At 34.9% G+C, this 21,160-nt stretch overlaps 1 protein-coding gene across 1 annotated transcript in view; it reads left to right on the top strand.

Annotated features, from left to right (window-relative positions):
* The window catches only part of LOC138331494 (uncharacterized), a 33,673-nt gene extending 18,246 nt beyond the window's left edge, over positions 1-15,427 (top strand). The window contains exons 5-7 of the mRNA XM_069279170.1: positions 4,491-4,570; positions 6,552-6,614; positions 11,491-15,427. Coding sequence (XP_069135271.1) covers positions 4,491-4,570; positions 6,552-6,614; positions 11,491-11,595 — 248 coding nt within the window. The 3' untranslated portion in view covers positions 11,596-15,427. The remainder of the gene's footprint in view (positions 1-4,490; positions 4,571-6,551; positions 6,615-11,490) is intronic.
* Positions 15,428-21,160: the final 5,733 nt, after the last annotated feature.

Genomic DNA, 21,160 nt, shown 5'->3' on the forward strand with positions numbered 1-21,160 from the left:
TCTCTCTGATGCTTTCATTGGTCTGGTGCCTGACTCTGACCTTAGTAGCTCTGTTGGGTCTCTATGATGCTTTCCTGCATTCAGATTACAAATAGTGGTGTATTTCTTCACTTCTCAATAACCTGTAGGCCTGGGCAGTTCATATCATGATTTCATCCTGATATATAGGTTCCCCAGGTTCATTGGTAAAGATGACCTTGAACTATATTCACAGGGGTCACATGCAGTGAGATTTGAAATAAATAGTTTACCAAGTATCAGAAGGTCCACACTCCAGATCCTTGGTACTTGGCTTGTAGCTTACAAAAATAAATGCTTTATTCCTGTTAATTAATTACCTTGACCTTCATTAATAGTCACAGAGGTCAATGAGGCTTAAACATTTTATACCATTTCTCAATTTCTCTGCTGCAATGCAGGTAAGTTGATACAAGCTTCTTGTGTCCCTGGCTATAGATCAATATACTTGGTTTTAGCTACTTCGTGTGCAATAACATTATCTAGTTCTTTAAAAGATTTCATTTTAATTTCAATTTAATTTCTTTTTTAATTTTTACAAATAATTTGTTACTAATCTGTCTATAGAAATAGTCAATATCATTGTTTCTTACACAAGCTTTGTTGTATATGGCAGCTGCTGACAGGCTTTGGAGCATAAATATTGGAGGTAGTTGTCAGCCAAAGCCAATAACCAAGTTGTGTGTAGTTGTTTGGCAGTATTCAGTGTTATAGTTAACCTCAACATTTGTCTCCCTCTATAACTCTCTTCCATAGTCCTTTTCTCATCTCAAACTATCCCCTCTACCCCCATCCCCCAACGTCCTTTAGTCCTTGTCTCCCCCCTTCCCCCTATTTACGCCCCAACTCCCCCACTTCCTTGGAATTTGGACTTGTACGTATGTTTTAGCTTTGTAGGTATATATTATACAACAACATCAGGTACAGGTGAAATCTGCATTCCACGTGTGTTGTCATGGAAACCAGAAATCTGCTGCTGATATAATTAGCATTCACCAGTGGTTGTCTTAAGCTTTGTAAAAATAAAACAGACCAACAAAAATACAACAATGAACGGTGTGTGTGAGGAAGGGTAATACAGTGAAGGTTGTGATCTTTGACCTTCTGAGATGTTTTCCACCTGATACCTGCTATGTCTTAACTTTCTCTGTAATGATCACTGGTTACTTTATGTTTGTAACAAAATGAATCAATATCATTGATTTCTATAAGTTATGTCAATCTCTGATGATACTGGAAACAGTATCTGACTTGTAGACTTTTATAGTTGACCTTGTTGTGTGTGCCATGGTTGGTGGTCTTTTGTATTTTATATAACAGTTTATCATCATCAGTCTATCATGCTAGACTGCATCCCCCTCCTTACAGTGTAACAGTTGCATCTTAGTGACAGTTGTGGGTATCTATACCCTCCCTTTTTCCCCTTTCACTCCCCTTTCTTTACTATTTCTGCATCTATGGGATTCTATATACCTACTCCCCTCCCCCTTTCAACCTTCCCACAATTTCAACAGTTGTGGGTTTATTTGTACCTTAATTACCCCAACTTCACCCCTCCCCCACCAACCCCCACCCCTCCCCCACCAACCCCCACCCCTTCACCACCATTTCTGCTACCCATGTTTTCCCCTCCTGTCATGTTTCGTCAGATTCTGATTCCAATGGCTCCCAATTCAGACAGAAGCATTATGTTTTACAGACAGTTCTAGTATAGTTTAATGACTGTAGTATAAGAATGTTTGTTTCACACCATAACATGGAAGTAAAGCTTCTAGTTTACCACCATTTTGTTTGAACCGTTATTTATTATAATTAGTTGATATATATACACATCAAAAGACTTATTGACCTTCGTACATTCATTAGTTTGGTGGGATTCTGTAAAGGTTCTAAATATTTAATGATGATCTCACGTGTGTCCTGCCAGCCTATTATTGATAGTCCCCTACGGAGGATAGACCTATTTAACGTTCATATATAATGATATTTAGTAGCTATAAATTGTGTATTCTAAAGTTACGTCCTCAAATATTGAATATATACTAATTATTATTACTACAGGCTGAAATATAACCGATCACTAGTAATACATGATAACTCATGCATATGACAAACTGTCAGCATCAAAGTCACTGGAAATATTTTATGGTTTTCTAGGCAGTTGGCACTCTCCAGAGGCTGATTTTTTTAAATCAATAAATACACACCAAGTTGAAGCCATGAATTTGACAAACTAATTCAGGATATAACTTTAACTCATTCACCCCTGAAGACTTATTTAGACTCTTCTAAAGCAAAGACTCTAGACCAGTTCATTATGAATTTCAGGGGTGAATGATCATGAGTAAAGTAACAAATTTGTGAAAGGTAGTTCTATGAGAAATCTATAATACTTTGTCCTTTGTCACTTAATTTATTATTGTAAGAATTGGCAGCTAATATAAAATGTAAGGTGGGTAACTTATATAGTGACAAGGGAGATAACTTTTTTTGAACAAGGGTCTCCCTTTGTCTCCCTTAACTTAATTACTATCTGCCAAAAAAATGTGGAAAAGTTTGTTTTGAATACAGCACAGGTATATATATCTGGAAACACAGCAGTCTATAGTTCCATGTGATACAACATGTAATATATACACACAAGCAATCTTATGTAGAGGAAAGATTTATAATGTATGATAGCAGTAACTCATCTGACATCATCTTCATACTAAATCTCTCCTTACTAATGGAGGGTTGCCAAGTACACTGTTTATTGCACAAAATCAATTACACCATGATGATATGATGCCAAATTCTATTTTACCAGAGAGAAAAAAAAAGAAAAAAAACTCAACCATTGCCTCCGACATCTTGTGTCTTTTGAGACGTTAAATCCATATTTTTAGTTCTGACCCAAGGGTCAGATACTTAGTCATCATGCACCGTCGGTGCGCCGTGCGTAACTTTTCATTTAGCACTTCTTCTCAATACGTAAGGCCCAAGTACTAATATTTGGCCTGTAGCATACTTGGATGAAGGCATCAAATTGTGAAATAAATGACCTTGACCTTCTTCAGGTCACAGGGTCAATGCTAAAATCTGAACGACTTCTTCTAATAACCAAAGGTCAGGGTACTCATTTGCCTTAGCATCTGGAGAAGGGCTACAAAAGTTGTGAAAATTAGTGACCTTGACTACTGTCAAGGTCCAGGGCAAGGCATCTTGAACTTTTAATAAAGGTCCTACATTGGCCTAGCATGCTGGGTGAATGGCTACAAAAGTTGTAAAATTAGTGACTTGACTATTGCAAGTCATTCAAATCACAGGGGTCAATTAAGCTAAAATCTTTTAACTACACCTTTTAATTAGCCAAAAGGTCCAGGGTATTCATAGTTAGTCAATAGCATGCTGAGATAAAGGGCTATCAAAGTTGTGGAAATGAATAACTTTGACCTACTATCAAGGTCAAGAGAGTCAAATATTCCAAAATCTTGAATTTTGAACTTCTTCTTAAGTTCTATCAGTGTGATTAAGCTGAAACCTGCATGAAATGATCCTGACATGGTCCCGACCAAGTGTTGTTATATTTTATGTCGATCCCAAATCCAAGATGGCTGCCACAGGTGATCCAAGATGGCTGCCACAGATGCAATCTTGAAAACACATTTGAACTTCTTCTCAGTTTTACCAGTGCAATTTAACTGAAACTTGAAACATGAAATGCGACTGATATGATCTTGTCAAAGTGTTGTTATATCTCTGGTTGATCCCAGATTGAAGATGGCTACCATGACACCATATCTAATTATTTTTCTATACAGCTATTGCCAAGATAGTCAGATGACCGTTAAGGCCCTTGGGCCTCTTGTTGTTCTCATTTCCATGGTAGTGAAAATGAATTTGTTACGATATTGCAATGGTTTATAGGACATATGTACAATATGTAGTCAGTCTGTCCTGCTTTTAGTTTATGGTTAAATCAATATGTTTTTATTGTTCTCATCTTGTAGATAATGGTTTTCTAGTTTTGCATTTTCTGTAATATAATTTTCCATTACTTCAAATCTGACTTTAACTTAATCTTGAAGTATGTAACATTGGTCTTACTAAAAGTTTTTATTCTATTTTGTTCAGGGAACAAAATTTTTAAATGAAACAACAACAAAAATCATAAACTTGTATTTGTCAGATTGTGTAGTGCACACACTCAATATAAATATTCTGATTGAAGAGAACTGGAATGATGCTAAACCTGATGCCAAAGACTGAATATATCACAGCATCATGTCATTTGGCAGATCTCAAATTTAGAAAGAGGTTTTAAGAAGCTAAATCTAAGTGTCATGTCATAGTAATTAAATTGTCTAGATGAGCAAGATGAGCTCTCTAGGTCCAAGATACCAACCTACCTACATTGTTTGTGCATTTATAACCCATGCTGTCAGTAAGACTCTGTAGTTACATTTATTTACTGTTTCCTTTCCTTACAGTCAAGCCAAAAGCCAGAAGTGTGAAACGGGACCGCTATAATGAAACAATGAAGAAGAAGATTGCTGAAATACTTGACCGGGTAAGCATATATGATTTGCAATAGATCTGTTTAAACCATCATATCTAGCTCATATAGCTGGGGAAGGTCCCATAGAGGCTATAGTGGCTGAATGGTTAACGTGTCCAACATTCTACAACACAGTTAAACCATCCTCTCTCACTCTTTGTCAGGTACATTCTTAATTCACACATTGGTTGCCTTCTGTAGCTACTTCTCCTGACAAATTCTGGTTACTACTTGTTAAAATTAGGATGGAAAATAAAAAAGGACTTTACATGGTGCAAAATAAAAACTGATTAGTCTATAGGCCAGAAAAGTGATCCGAGGAAAGCTAGTTCCATCTCATCCTCAAGGACATACAATTGGTTACAGTGTTGTATCGCTCTGATGCTGATCACTGTGGTTATAACACAGCCACGAAACATGTGCATTTGATATCTTTTTAAAGCATTTTTTCTTATTTGGAAAAGATTCATTGGCAATTTTGATATTTCTCATTGTATCATAACAAAAGTTTTTCATTGCAATTGTGATCTCATTGGAACTGTGTGTTATTGTAAATGTTCCTCATTGGAAAAGTATTTCATTTCAAAGAACCCTCATGGAAATAGTTATAGCTGTAGTAGATCTCATTGCTGTTAGAAAAAAAATGTAATCTGTTACCAAACTATTAAGGAATCAGGAAGCTCCAGAAGTCATGGTTTTGATATAAAAATGTGGCAAGGAGCCCAGCAACTCCTCAAAAATAAAGCCCAACAGTAGTAAAGTTATTTCCTGGTGGGATTCATGTAAACTATTGATTTTTAGTGTAAAAAGGTCAAGCTACAGTACAGTAGTAGCTGGTATTAGGACATTGTTATGATAGTGTCTTTGTTAAGAGAATTGACCAACTTGTATACAAGCATACAGTTTGCCAAAGATGATGTAGTATTCCAAACTACATGCAGTATACCTGGTATGCCTTGTAGCTTTTGACACTATACCATTAGTTTATATTAGTGCTTCCTAATAGTTTTGGCAGGGAAGTCCTACATACCCAGCCCAGGTCAGACCAGGAATGTCTGACCACAAACTGATGGCTATCTACTGTAGCAGGTTAATGGTCAGTTTGTCAGAGAGTGGTCACTTATAATGTCCTTAACATTGGCATCAAGATAAGAACTTACCTGCCCATCAGGCACATACAGTTTTACACCTTGGTGAGATGGTGTTCATTTCTCCATTCATTTAATTTCCACTTCATTAAGCAACCTCTGACAAGGAGATATAAATCTATGGAGGTCTATCAGGCCTAGAACAAATGTCCAGATGAATGACATTGACCTTTGAAGTCAAAAATATTCAATGAGACAAAGTGAAAGGGAATTGTAATCGAGATATACAAAAGATCCAGTGTATGTAAGGCAAAATGAATGCTGGGATGTTTCATCATTCAAGTTTGTTCCAGCAAATGACAAAAATAAAATCACTGCTAAAGATCATGGTACCTAAAATTACCTATATGGACAACCAAGAGGGCAAAGGGTCAGGGATGAAACTTACAGCATCCAAAACTAAAAATGTTGAAGAACTTGGTTTACATTTAGGTGCCACTGACAAAATATATTGTAATCTTCGTGATACTTCAAGATACAAAAATACATCTACTGTACACATAGATCTAGACATATCTATAAAAAGGATTAAAATGATGCTCTGATAGGACATATAATAAATCTGTAACTGAATCTACAAACTGTAAAACATTAAATACTTGTGAGTACTGTTCTTTTGTGGTCTGGAAATTTCAAAGTATTTCATCAGACTAGACATATTCATGGTTGACCTAAGGGATATTGATTCCAATAGTGTATATAATGTGTAAAAGACATTTGGTCTTTGTTATATCTGTGGTTCAACAGCGAACATTAAAATAATGCTAGTTCTACACAAGGAGTATTTCATGTTTTACACTAGAATTCTATCAAGTGAGTAGTTTTCTCCTTGTTTTCTCTTGCAGATTGAGAAGTTAGAAAATGCAACACCAGAGCTGAGACAGCGACAGAACAAGATTATAACTACGGTAGGTATAGCTGTCATATTGTATATAACAAAGCAAACATTCCTTCAAGGAGTCCAGAATATATGTATATACTGTACAGCAGAAACAGACAACCTGTACCTTATTACAAACTGTCCCTCACCCCAGGGATTACGGATATACATGTATGTAAAAAGCTTTTGATTACATATTGACTGTACAGTTTACCTTTCGTTCAATACACAGACGTTGTGAGATTATGTTTTATATGTGGGACAAAGTCGACATGTGTCTGCCAATTTTCTCTCCAACATAATTTCCATTCAGTTAGTGCCAAATGATACAAGTGTTTGTTATAGATATAAAACATTCTATTCCATATCACTATAAAAGATAACATGTGCATTTGATGGCCCCGGCCAAGTTTATCCTTTACTTTTTGATAAGCTTTTATTAGATCAAATAAAACAAATTTACTTAAATTTTCATCGCAACAATTCTCCTTTAAGGCATATGTGTAAAACAAATAATAACAATGTTTAAAAATTTTAATCAACCATAGAGATAAAAATCAAAATAATCATAAAATCTCGTTATTTTATATTTCTTTCGGCAACTTGTATCTGAATATTATTCATTATAGATGAAAATAAGGTTTTATTGATGTAGTGATATACGATGTATAAAGTCATAAATGTAAATATTTCTACCTGAAGGAATATAGAGGTCAGGGTTGTGTTTATTGACCTTGTAGGACTCCAGTGGTCAGAGATTTAAACTAAACATTTTATTCCCTTGCTGTTTGCATTGTCGTTGTACAGTAGATCTTTGGTAACTTGCCAAACTTGGTGGTAACTTGAAAGTTTAAAGTAAATACCTGTCTGTGTAAAATACATGTCTGCAGACATGATAAAGAGTTTGATCAATTATAATCAACAACTGATTTACAAGTACCCAAAGGGATAATTGTATCAAGATTTTCTTTAACACACGTACCCCATGTTCAAAGCTACTCATATATATTTTTCAAATTCATTAATTGTATGCAGAATGTACTGTATGTAAAATGCAGCATTCTGATTGGATGATTTTTTAATGTCCTGGTTGATTTATTGTGATGTCACATTAGATAAATGTACATTATAGCAGTTGGTATTCATTAAAAATGAAAGGTCTCTATAAATCAACAGAAACATACACTGGAAATCATTTTATATTGTAAAGTTAAGTAATTGTAAAACATAATTATAACTGTTTGGGCCCCTATCATTTTATATCATTGGGTTATGAAAAAAAAAAAGAAAAAAATTCAAACATTTGTAAGAATCTGCTTCGCGGATTCAGCTAGTGTAAGATTCTCTTTCTAAACAAGTGGTTAATGGCATTAATATTAAAAACATTCTAACATTGGTACAGATATACCCCAGTTACATAAAACATGGCTGCGGATGTTGTCTAGAATTATATCATACCTAGACATTAATGCTATCAATGTGTTAAGTATATTATGTAGGAACCATTAAGCTGCAGTGTATACCTTATTGTGCTATATAGAGTATGTAAATATAAGGCTGACCAGTACCTTATTGTGCTATATAGATTATGTAAATATAAGGCTGACCAGTACTTTATTGTGCTATATAGATTATGTAAATATAAGGCTAACGGATGTATTATAGGTGACTGTGTCGCACTTTATATAACTGATTCCTTAAATCTGTGACTTATGTGTACGTGCCAGTATGTCTGTCTGCATCTTTAGTGGATCAAAATAATCACTAAACTATATCTAACAAAGTTATACAAACACCTATTTATTGTACAGATAGTGTAGGTGATGATTGCTCAAGTTACACTCCCCATCTTGTGTATTTATTGGTGTGTATTGTTAGTTATCACATAATCATTCTCGTATATTTCCAAGGCAAGCATCAGAGATAAATATGGAAAAAATAAAGTGAAAAATTGATTTGTAAGACTAAAAATCAGAAATTGAATATCTGGTATCATGTTTAAATCAGGATAATCATCAGGAAATTATCCTTAAATTATCCTATTTTGAGGTCATCTGACCCGAAGGGTCAGGATGACCTATTGTCATCATGCACCGTCCGTCGCTGTCCGCCATGTGTAAACTTTTCATGCAAACAACTTCTTCTCAATAACCGAAAGGCCCAGGGTACTGATATTTGGCCTGTAGTATGCTGGGATGAAGGGCTACAAAGTTTGTTCAAATATTTGACCTTGACCTTCATTCAATAATCTTCAAACGACTTCTACTCAAGAGCCAGAAGGCCCAGGGTACTGATATTTGGCCTGTAGCATGCTGGGATGAAGGGATACCAAGTTTGTACAAATGAATGACCTTGACCTTCATTCAAGGTCACAGGGGTCAAATAGGCTAAAATCCTTTAAATAACTCCTTGTGAATAACTTAGAGGCTTAGAGACCTGATATTGGGCCCCTGACATGCTGGGATGAAGGGCTATCAAGTTTGTTCAAATGAATGACCTTGATCTTCATTTAAGATCACAGGGGTCAAAGAGGCTAAAATCTTTAAATGACTTCTTCTCAAGAACCAGAAGGCCCAGGTTACTGATATTTGGCCTGTAGCATGTTGGGATGAAGGGCTACCAAGTTTGTTAAAATGAAGGACCTTGACCATTTTCAAGGTCACAGGAGTCAAATAGGCTAAAATTCTTTAATCAACGTCTTGTGAATAACATAGAGGCCTAGAGACCTGATATTGGGCCCCTGACATGCTGGGATGAAGGGCGATCAAGTTTGTTCAAATGAATGACCTTGACCTTCATTCAAGGTCACAGGGTTCAAATAGGCTAGAATCTTTAAACGACTTCTTCTCAAGAACCAGAAGGCCCAGGGTACTGATATTGGGCCTGTAGTATGCTGGGATGAAGGGCTACCAAATTTGTTCAAATTAATGACCTTGACTGTCATTCAAGGTCACAGGGGTCAAATAGGTTAAAATCCTTTAACAACTTCTTTAGAAAAACTAGGAGGCCTTGAGACCTGATATTGGGCCTGTGACATGCTAGGATGAAGGTCTACCATATTTGTTTTAAAAAAATGACCTTGATATTCATTCAAGGTCAAAGGGGTCGAAATGGCTAAAATATTTAAATGACTATGTTGTATTTTGCCAATAGTCAGATGAACGTTAAGGCCCATGGGCCTCTTGTTATGATAATTCTTATTTTTCCTTCCTACTTATTCATTTCAAGAAATACAAAGTAGAAACATTTTTTTGGGGCTCGATCAAATTATGGCACAAACTTGATTGTAAGCAGTTAACATCAATTACTATAACAACATACCGATGGCAGTGTGATATGAAGGTTTATTTATCCGAAGGTGTAATATTTTCCGAGGGCTTGTCCGAGGGGAATATTGCATCTGAGGGTAAATAGTTTGAAAGGTTTACTCTAACTGATTCGGATAGCTACCTGTCGCCCATCATTTCTGTTGTTACACAAACATATAATAGTGCAAGATGCACAGATTCCATAGTATGGAGCTTATCCTGTGAAACATGTGCATATCATGAAGACATAGTGTATATCATGAAGACATTGTGCATATCATGCAGACGTAGTGCATGTGTATAGTTTTGTACATTGTGGAATCTTATGAATGTATTTATACAGAAATATTTACTGTCTCAAGTGCATCATGAAGGATTATTTTAGCCACTTTTAATTGTGTTTTTTTTGTTTCTTTATTTTTCTATAATAACATTTTCTCTCTCTAAGTGTAAATCTTGTTGTATAGAATAGATATTGAGATTTTTAAAATGTTAAAGTTCAAGCCACACTCTACGTAACTATCAACAACAAAAATCAAGTTAGTTTCGACCCTGTTATTGTTAGTATTTGTAGATGTAGTTGAAATTAAGTTATATCAAAAATCTACATTGTCGGCTGAATTTGACTTGTTAACTAATGGGACCTAGCAATGTTCAATATTGATTTATTTTTATCAAAAGTTTCCGAATCATTATCACTATTCTTGGCTTCGATTTAGTCCTATCTTTGCATGATTTACAACAAGATTTTTTTTCAACATTCTTCAAATCATGAAAAAAAAATCAGATACAGATCTTAGGACTTTAAAGACATAATTATATTTGTCAAATCTACAATCCATACTAATGTATCCATTGATGTAATCTTGCCCTGTGGACTAGGATTTTGATTACGGTAGTTATATACCTAGGCAAGGTAATGGTATGGTCCAAATTGGACTAAGAGGATTAGACATTGAATTCCCTTTAATAGCTGTACCACAGATTATAGATCAAATGACGTGTTTACGACAACGTACTGGAAAAAATATGTCTAGCATGTTCATGTGGTATTGTAAAACATTTAATAAAGTACAGCTAATCTTGTATTAATTTCTTTTTGTTAATGATCAGTTAGAAAACACACTTACCCTTACTTACCTGTACTGAAGTCATCTGATTTTCAAATTTAAATTACCAGTAGTAACAATTAATTAGAAATTAGAAATTTCCTCTTTTCATCCATCTAATTAAAACCAGATCTTCAATTACACTCCAATACAGTACTGGAACATATAGTATCAGAATGTAATCAAAGCCTGCAGTGGCCTCCACCTCTGGGTCGCAAGTTGGAATCCCATGTGGGGCAGTGCCAGTTCCCAGGTACTGACCGCTAGTCAGTGGTTTTTCTCCGGTTGCTTCAGCTTTCCTCCACCAACAAACATGGCATCTTGGCTGTTAATAGGACGTTAAACTAATAAAACTCATGTAATCAAAGATCTGGTATTTTTACATGAAGTACATGTATAAGGGATTTTGGGGTTTATTTCATAGTTTAGGTAAATCTTAGAGAAAGAACTTGTTTATATATTTATATTTTTTTTTTTTTTTTTGCAGGAAATGGAGGAGCTAGAGAAAAAGCTTGGATTCCTGACAAAGCGTTTCCATGAAGCAGACAATACAACATGGAAAGGCATGTTTAAGAAAAATCCACTCTGGTGATTCAAAGACATGTTATTTTAGTCAAATTATATCCTGATCAGGTATATGTTTACAAACAAAGTTTGTGATAAAGGTTGAAGGTGAAGTGGATGGACCTGGTTGTGACAGCATTATAGTTATATGTTGGTATCATTTCTATGTTCATGTTGTTTTGTGGCGTGTGATGTGTATAATTATCATACTGTTGAGGATAGCATTCCTTCAGGATTTGTTTCTGATCTTTTTGTCTTGATGATAGGCCAGTCAATACTTTCCCTGATTAATTATGTGGTTGTAGAGAATTTTAAAAGTCTAAAATATCACCTGGTAAAATCACGCAGTATCACTATAAAATTCTAAATGTCCGTCTCGGACCGAGATACCAGACTATACCAAAAATTTTAAGCACTGTGCTGTGTTATAGCAAAGAAGTTCATCTCTTGATGATTGTGCACAGCTTATGCAAGACCTTAATATAAATGCAAGATTGTAAGCTAACAGCATAATGTAACATTTCATTTTCTTGTCCATAGACATCTACATTCAAACTGAATGTCATATTCACCCTCACATTGGTAGATATAATGTTGGTATCTGGATCCTATCTCCCTTGTCTGATTACATTGTCAAAGTTGTTGAAGGATGGAGAAAGATAGAGTCTGATATAAGGTCAAAATATTGATATAAAGGAACAATCGGACCACAGTCATTCACAATCAACATTAATATCTACCTATAATGAGATGATATGTCACCCATCACCCTTGTGTTGTAGATAGATCTGTAGGTCTAGCCGATTAAACCAAACATGTCAAGGATGTATACAGGGGATCATATCAACATATCCATATAGCCAATAAATAAGTTGATCATGTGTTGAGTTTACTTTTATTTTTGTCTGAATTTTGTTCCAAGAAATAAAAAAAAATTCATTTCTGAGACAAACAAAAGCTCCAGAAGACAAGGTTAATTACAGAATGTACTGTTACAGCCATTAGTATAGTAATACACCACTATTGAGTAACCAGCCACCAGCCTGTTACACTTACCACAGATAATTACAGAAATCTGGTTGTCATGACAATGAAATCCTACTATAGGTATTTATCTTTTTTATGTGACGGGAGATTAGGCTAGTCAGCTTTTCCATCAAAACACAGGTGATATATCTTAGATTGGCTAACCTTAAATGACAACTTTCCTTGCCATTGTGTAGGTTAGATACAGATATACCTTGAAATTCACCACAGGAGTGATTTGGGACACAAGCGAGTTGATTTAATAGCCAAGAGTAAGTATAGATATATTGATGTAAACTGATCAAGCTTTTGATTATGGTAGGGTATAAATTGCTAGAAAGTAGATGTATGTGTACATTATTATATAATCGAGAGCCAAGGTAGACGAAGGAACATGTCTGTATGCTGGCAGTGAATCAAAACCAAATGGTCCCTAGCTCTGTGACATTATCATTCTACCCAGATCTCCAGAATGTAGGACCAGATACCTATAAGAGGCCTATAGGACTGTATGCGTCTCATCCTTTTATATGTCCATGTATTTGTGTATAGGACCACTGCCCTTAAGATTCTGGGGTTGTGTGCATGTATCACATTGTTTGAGAGGTGAGATTTATATAAGAGGCATAAAAGGCTTTTTGTATTACATAACATCGTTAGTTTTGTATGTAGGGCCACTGCAATAATAGGCCACAAGAGCTTTGTGTAACACATCCTATTGTATGTATAGGACTTCAGAGTCCTATAGGGTTGTGTGTTTGTGTCACATCCTTTGGCTGTAGGTCCACTGTCCTAAAAGGCTTCTAGGGCTGTGTGTAACATTTTTCTGTCTATAGATTACTACATTGTCCTAGGAGACTTATAGGACCAGATCTAGCACTGTGTTTGTGTGGCATCCTTTTAGATCTTAAGACCGCTCTCCTAAAGGCTGGTAGTGCTGTGTATATGGACTTCAGTACCCAAGTGTAGGTTTCTCTGTGTCACAATACACACCTCCATTGAGAAATGAATTTATTAATGTTTCTTATCAGTAAATAGCTGTAAAACACGTACCTATATGTAGCAGCTGTCTTTTGTATGGGAGACCTCAGTTTGATATCAAATGTCTATTTCTACTGTTATCACTCTAGTCAAACTTAAGATTATGTATTGACACAATATATCTATTTGTCCTTGATGTTATTGATTTCTTTGCTGATACAGTATAGCCACAAGATGATTCAGAATTTATTGTTCAAGCAAAAAAATGAAGTATAAAACTTAGTTTACACAAGGTTTATACCAAGAAACTTAATTTTAATACAGATGTGTTGTTGTTTTATACAGAAGATGATAAAATCAAAGGACATTGTCTTATTGAACTCTTGTACTTTGATGTCAATTGTTGGGTCGAATACGGTACATGTATATACTTTTGTCACCTTAATCAATTGTATATAGAAATACTGTATTCATCTGTTCATAAAATCTCTTTTTAAGATATGCTGAATCATCAATTTCAAAATACTTTAGTAAGCTAGAAGTTTTATAAGTTATGATCCTTTTCAATGTTTGAGTTATGTGGTTCATAAATTTTACATGTAAAACAGTAGAGAAGGACCATGTAGAAATAACATAACAATGATATATGATACTGGTAACTTTCCATTTTCTAAATTTTTTATTTTTCTGCAATGACACATACTGTATGTACATACATTAGCAGGGCTGTATGAGTTGTGAAGGTGTTATCACATTGACACATTGTACATCATTATAACAAGATTTAATTATTGTCTGAACCATTTACTACTGCTGTGAATCAGCCGAATATCATCAAGTCCAAAATTACATAATTCTCCACTATAAATGGTAATATATGTAATAAAGCTTCATTAGATACTAGCCAATTTATCAATTGACTGACAAGGATGTGTCATTGGAAACTTTAAAAAAAAATTAATAAAAATTAGAATTTGCACTCGACGAAAGAGTTTATAATGTTAATCAATACTGTAAATGTTCAGTATATATGTAAGCAATTTGATTAGAACTGGACTTGTATTCCAGCTCCACTACGATGTTTTACTGTACATTCCCTGTGTTGGAGCGTATAACAAAGCATCATGTATATATAGTGGAGCGCAATCACAAGTCTTATTTAATTAGATTGCCTATGTAAGTAAACACGGTATCTTGTTTTCCTCCGTTGCCAAATTTTGGTATTTGTGAAATTCAAAATTTGCCAGAAATTTCTATTGTTGACAGAAGTAAAACGAGGCTATAATGACATTGGTTTTCCTCTTGTGGCTATAGTTGTGTAGGTCCTTACTGCTTAAAAATGGCATTGTAATTTTTCGCTGTCTTTGATATGTTTTTTTTTAAATTAAAACTTAACCTAATCACTGATATTATCACAATGAATATACTTTAATACATATATATTTTACTGATTTTAATGTATATTAGTCCTGTATTTGCTGCTTATGAATTGGAACTTTGAAATTTGGCAAGTTGATTTGTACTACCGGTATTCTACTCTTTTGTGATGTATTGTTATTATTATATATTATATATTTTGATATATAATTATATTGAGACAGTCATATACATACTACACAGAATTCTTGTTTTAATCTCTATGTATTGTGTTCTTTCATTGAATCTTAGCTATAAACTATTTATTTTCATGTAGACAAGTTAAATGATCGACCTCCCCTTTACAAATGACTTATATTTTAATTACTTATTTATTGTTTTAACGACAACAAAAGATCATTATTTTTCCTTCTCTAGGTGTTCAGCTGGCTCTGTACAATTAGTGTTAAAATATATTTATATTTACATAAAATCTGTATGAGTGTTGTTGTTTTTAATTTTAAGGCCATGTCTGGGAAAAGGGGTCAGGATTACTATGATCATCTAAAATTTCAAATTTTCCATTTCTCTCTAGATAGTTTGATTATATTTACAGTAACTGACCTCTTCTCAGTAATACATTAGACTAAACAGTGGAAATATGCCATGAGTAACTTAATTCTCTAAGTAATGGACAATTCTAATTCTAATACAGCTCCAGACAAAGATAATAACATCTAGGGTTGTATATAGACATCATGTTTGTCTGGCATTGTCAACTGTTCACAAGCTATCATCATTTCAATCTTCTCACATATTCCACCTTTGAGATTGGCATGCTGAAACTTACTGGAAATTATCCAGAGATTGTGATTTCTTTTTTCTTTTGTTAGTTTAAAATCCAAGATGGCAGACACTGCCGAGATTACCATTTCTTTGCAATGATTCAATCTCTTCCTCGTGTTCCAACCATGATGAATGTCACCATATTAATCTTGATTTAAATTATTCGAATCAATTGTTGGCTATGGATATATTTCCACAGGTCTTACACCGAATCTTTGCTGCCTTCAGTACCACTGTAAATCAGTGTGTGTTATATATATTGATGACTGATAGAAGACTATGCAGCCCAATGGGCCTCTTGTTGAATACCAGGATATTATCATCTAGTGATGAGGTGACCTCTCTATAAATACACTCTACTGTCAAACTGCTCAAACTCATTACACTTAATGACCTCAATGTTTCTCTCCAAACAAATTAATGCTATCTCTCACACCATATATTATATACATGATAGTAATAATGGGGTTCTCCTTCAACAAGCCCAGTCTACCAGAGATATCATACCCAAATCAATATCTCCCCAGGGAATTACGTGCTCATGGATAACCATGCTACCATTCCTTTTCCTGCATATTAAGCTATGACAGCACTTCCAATCATCCTTGTACATGTACTAACTATTACACCTCTGTGTAGCATGTACTAACTATTACACCTCTGTGTAGCATGCACTAACTATTACACCTCTGTGTAGCATGCACTAACTATTACACCTCTGTGTAGCATGCACTAACTATTACACCTCTGTGTAGCATGTACTAACTATTACACCTCTGTGTAACATGTACTAACTATTACACCTCTGTGTAACATGTACTCACTATTACACCTCTGTGTAACATGTACTAACTATTACACCTCTGTGTAACATGTACTTACTATTACACCTCTGTGTAACATGTACTAACTATTACACCTCTGTGTAACATGTACTAACTATTACACCTCTGTGTAACATGTACTAACTATTACACCTCTGTGTAACATGTACTTACTATTACACCTCTGTGTAACATGTACTAACTATTACACCTCTGTGTAACATGCACTAACTATTACACCTCTGTGTAACATGTACTAACTATTACACCTCTGTGTAACATGTACTTACTATTACACCTCTGTGTAACATGTACTAACTATTACACCTCTGTGTAACATGTACTTACTATTACACCTCTGTGTAACATGTACTAACTATTACACCTCTGTGTAACATGCACTAACTATTACACCTCTGTGTAACATGTACTAACTATTACACCTCTGTGTAACATGTACTAACTATTACACCTATGTGTAACATGTACTCACTATTACACCTCTGTGTAACATGTACTCACTATTACACCTCTGTGTAACATGTACTAACTATTACACCTCTGTGTAACATGTACTAACTATTACACCTCTGTGTAACATGTACTAACTATTACACCTCTGTGTAACATGTACTAACTATTACACCTCTGTGTAACATGTACTAACTATTACACCTCTGTGTAACATGTACTAACTATTACACCTCTGTGTAACATGTACTAACTATTACACCTCTGTGTAACATGCACTAACTATTACACCTCTGTGTAACATGTACTAACTATTACACCTCTGTGTAACATGTACTAACTATTACACCTCTGTGTAACATGTACTAACTATTACACCTCTGTGTAACATGTACTCACTATTACACCTCTGTGTAACATGTACTAACTATTACACCTCTGTGTAACATGTACTCACTATTACACCTCTGTGTAACATGTACTCACTATTACACCTCTGTGTAACATGTACTAACTATTACACCTCTGTGTAACATGTACTAACTATTACACCTCTGTGTAACATGTACTCACTATTACACCTCTGTGTAACAATGTACTAACTATTACACCTCTGTGTAACATGTGTGTAACATGCACTAACTATTACACCTCTGTGTAACATGTACTAACTATTACACCTCTGTGTAACATGTACTAACTATTACACCTCTGTGTAACATGTACTAATATTACACCTCTGTGTAACATGTACTAACTATTACACCTCTGTGTAACATGTACTAACTATTACACCTCTGTGTAACATGTGTGTAACATGCACTAACTATTACACCTCTGTGTAACATGCACTAACTATTACACCTCTGTGTAACATGTACTAACTATTACACCTCTGTGTAACATGTACTAACTATTACACCTCTGTGTAACATGTGTGTAACATGTACTAACTATTACACCTCTGTGTAACATGTACTAACTATTACACCTCTGTGTAACATGTGTGTAACATGTACTAACTATTACACCTCTGTGTAACATGTACTAACTATTACACCTCTGTGTAACATGTGTGTAACATGTACTAACTATTACACCTCTGTGTAACATGTGTGTAACATGCACTAACTATTACACCTCTGTGTAACATGTACTAACTATTACACCTCTGTGTAACATGTACTAACTATTACACCTCTGTGTAACATGTACTAACTATTACACCTCTGTGTAACATGTACTAACTATTACACCTCTGTGTAACATGTACTAACTATTACACCTCTGTGTAACATTTACTAACTATTACACCTCTGTGTCAATTGTTCAAAGTCTTTTCTGATCATTCACACAATAACCCTGTCCCTTACTATGGGAAAAATTTTGAGAATTTTATTTGATAACTATACAGTAGGTAAAACGAGATTTTTATTTGATAAATATACATTATGTAAAACGATAATTTTATTTGATACATAAGTTAAAATCATATTTAAATTTGTTCTCATTCATAATTTGTGAACTGTTTCCTATGAATAACTTGATACATCACTGACAGAGTTTTAGTCTGTAGACAGCTTATTCTAACCCTGAGGGAGAATTGTTACAAACATTGTTGACATTTTAGTGTAAATATCCCCACATATTTGTAACATGTGTGAAGTCATTGACATTTGATGTATTATTAGCTGCAGTAAACAAATACTGTTTGTTCACTAATACAATTGGCATGTTTGATGTTTATATTACTCATATTTATATTTTAAGAATGTAGAAACAAATTCATGTCTCTAGTTTTAGCATAGATATTCAATCTATTGCTAAAATCAAAGATAAAAAAATTGCAATGTGCGATTTTATTTCATACCAAGATAGATCTTGTGCACAGTTTAAGCATGGGGGGAAAATATGCAGCAATCTTCCAAAATATTCATACTGTCACATAATGCTTGCAATTAATGATATTCATTTTTTAAAGAGACCCAGGGACCTTCAACTGGCACTGGGGTGATTAAGTATGCAGATTTGTTTCCATGTGAAGCCGCATGTCCATGAATCTAGATCACAGAGGTCAAAAATTACCAAACTCGTAATATCTGAGCAATAGTCAGGAAACCTAGAGAAGCATGTGAACAATATGAGTTCATGTGGTATCATACAATGCTGTCTTATGTTATGTCATTCATAGCTCTAGATGAGTCATTCACAATATTATATTAGACAAGTTCCTTCCTACCGATAATTCATCTATAATACTTTACACATAGTGATTTAAACACTTGCATATCAAGTTATCAGCCATCACATGTATAATGCATACAGATGTACAACATTTGGTTCACTCTTTTAGGAGGAAGCTTTGACAGTAATCATATGAATTACTGTCTGTATTTAGATTGCTACAAGCTGATGGTTAGAATCTAGATCTTGGAAATGATGACAGAACTGATTTGCAATTGTTAGTAGAAATAGACAATGTGGTCAAACTCCATATATCAGTGGAAATTATGGAGTGATATGGAGAATTGGTGCAGATCAATTACAATTACTAGCAGAGGCAATTCAGTTTGGCTCCATGTATTGGTAGAGGCAATAGAGTTGAACTCAGTTAATTTTTAGAGACAATGGAGTTGGGTTCCAGTTATTGGTAGAAGCAATGGAGTTGGGTTCCAGTTATTGGTAGAGGCAATCGAGTTGAACTCAGTTAATTTTTAGAGACAATGGAGTTGGGTTCCAGTTATTGGTAGAAGCAATGGAGTTGGGTTCCAGTTATTGGTAGAGGCAATCGAGTTGGGTTCCAGTTATTGGTAGAGGCAATGAAATTGGGTTCTAGTTAATGCTAGAGGCAATGGAGTGGTTCTAGTTATTGCTAGAGGCAATAGAGTTGGATTCTAGTTATTGGTAGAAGCAATGGAGTTGGGTTCTACTTATTGGTCGAGACAATGGAGTTGGGTTTCATTTATTGGTAGAGGCAATGGAGTTGGGTTTCATTTATTGGTAGAGACAATGGAGTTGGGTTTCATTTATTGGTAGAGGCAATGGAGTTGGGTTCTACTTATTGGTCGAGACAATGGAGTTGGGTTTCATTTATTGGTAGAGACAATGGAGTTGGGTTTCATTTATGAGTAGAGGCAATGGAGTTGGGTTTCATTTATTGGTAGAGACAATGGAGTTGGGTTTCATTTATTGGTAGAGACAATGGAGTTGGGTTTCATTTATTGGTAGAGGCAATGGAGTTGGGTTCTACTTATTGGTCGAGACAATGGAGTTGGGTTTCATTTATTGGTAGAGACAATGGAGTTGGGTTTCATTTATTGGTAGAGACAATGGAGTTGGGTTTCATTTATTGGTAGAGGCAATGGAGTTGGGTTTCATTTATTGGTAGAGACAATGGAGTTGGGTTTCATTTATTGGTAGAGACAATGGAGTTGGGTTTCATTTATTGGTAGAGACAATGGAGTTGGGTTTCATTTATTGGTAGAGGCAATGGAGTTGGGTTCTACTTATTGGTCGAGACAATGGAGTTGGGTTTCATTTATTGGTAGAGACAATGGAGTTGGGTTTCATTTATTGGTCGAGACAATGGAGTTGGGTTACATTTATTGGTAGAGGCAATGGAGTTGGGTTCTACTTATTAGTCGAGACAATGGAGTTGGGTTTCATTTATTGGTCGAGACAATGGAGTTGGGTTTCATTTATTGGTAGAGGCAATGGAGTTGGGTTTCATTTATTGGTCGAGACAATGGAGTTGGGTTTCATTTATTGGTCGAGACAATGGAGTTGGGTTTCATTTATTGGTCGAGACAATGGAGTTGGGTTTCATTTATTGGTCGAGACAATGGAGTTGGGTTTCATTTATTGGTAGAGACAATGGAGTTGGGTTTCATTTATTGGTAGAGACAATGGAGTTGGGTTTCACTTATTGGTAGAGACAATGGAGTTGGGTTTCATTTATTGGTAGAGGCAATGGAGTTGGGTTTCATTTATTGGTCGAGACAATGGAGTTGGGTTTCATTTATTGGTCGAGACAATGGAGTTGGGTTTCATTTATTGGTCGAGACAATGGAGTTGGGTTTCATTTATTGG

This window comes from Argopecten irradians, chromosome 1, assembly GCF_041381155.1.
Source record: "Argopecten irradians isolate NY chromosome 1, Ai_NY, whole genome shotgun sequence".
Taxonomy (NCBI): domain Eukaryota; kingdom Metazoa; phylum Mollusca; class Bivalvia; order Pectinida; family Pectinidae; genus Argopecten; species Argopecten irradians.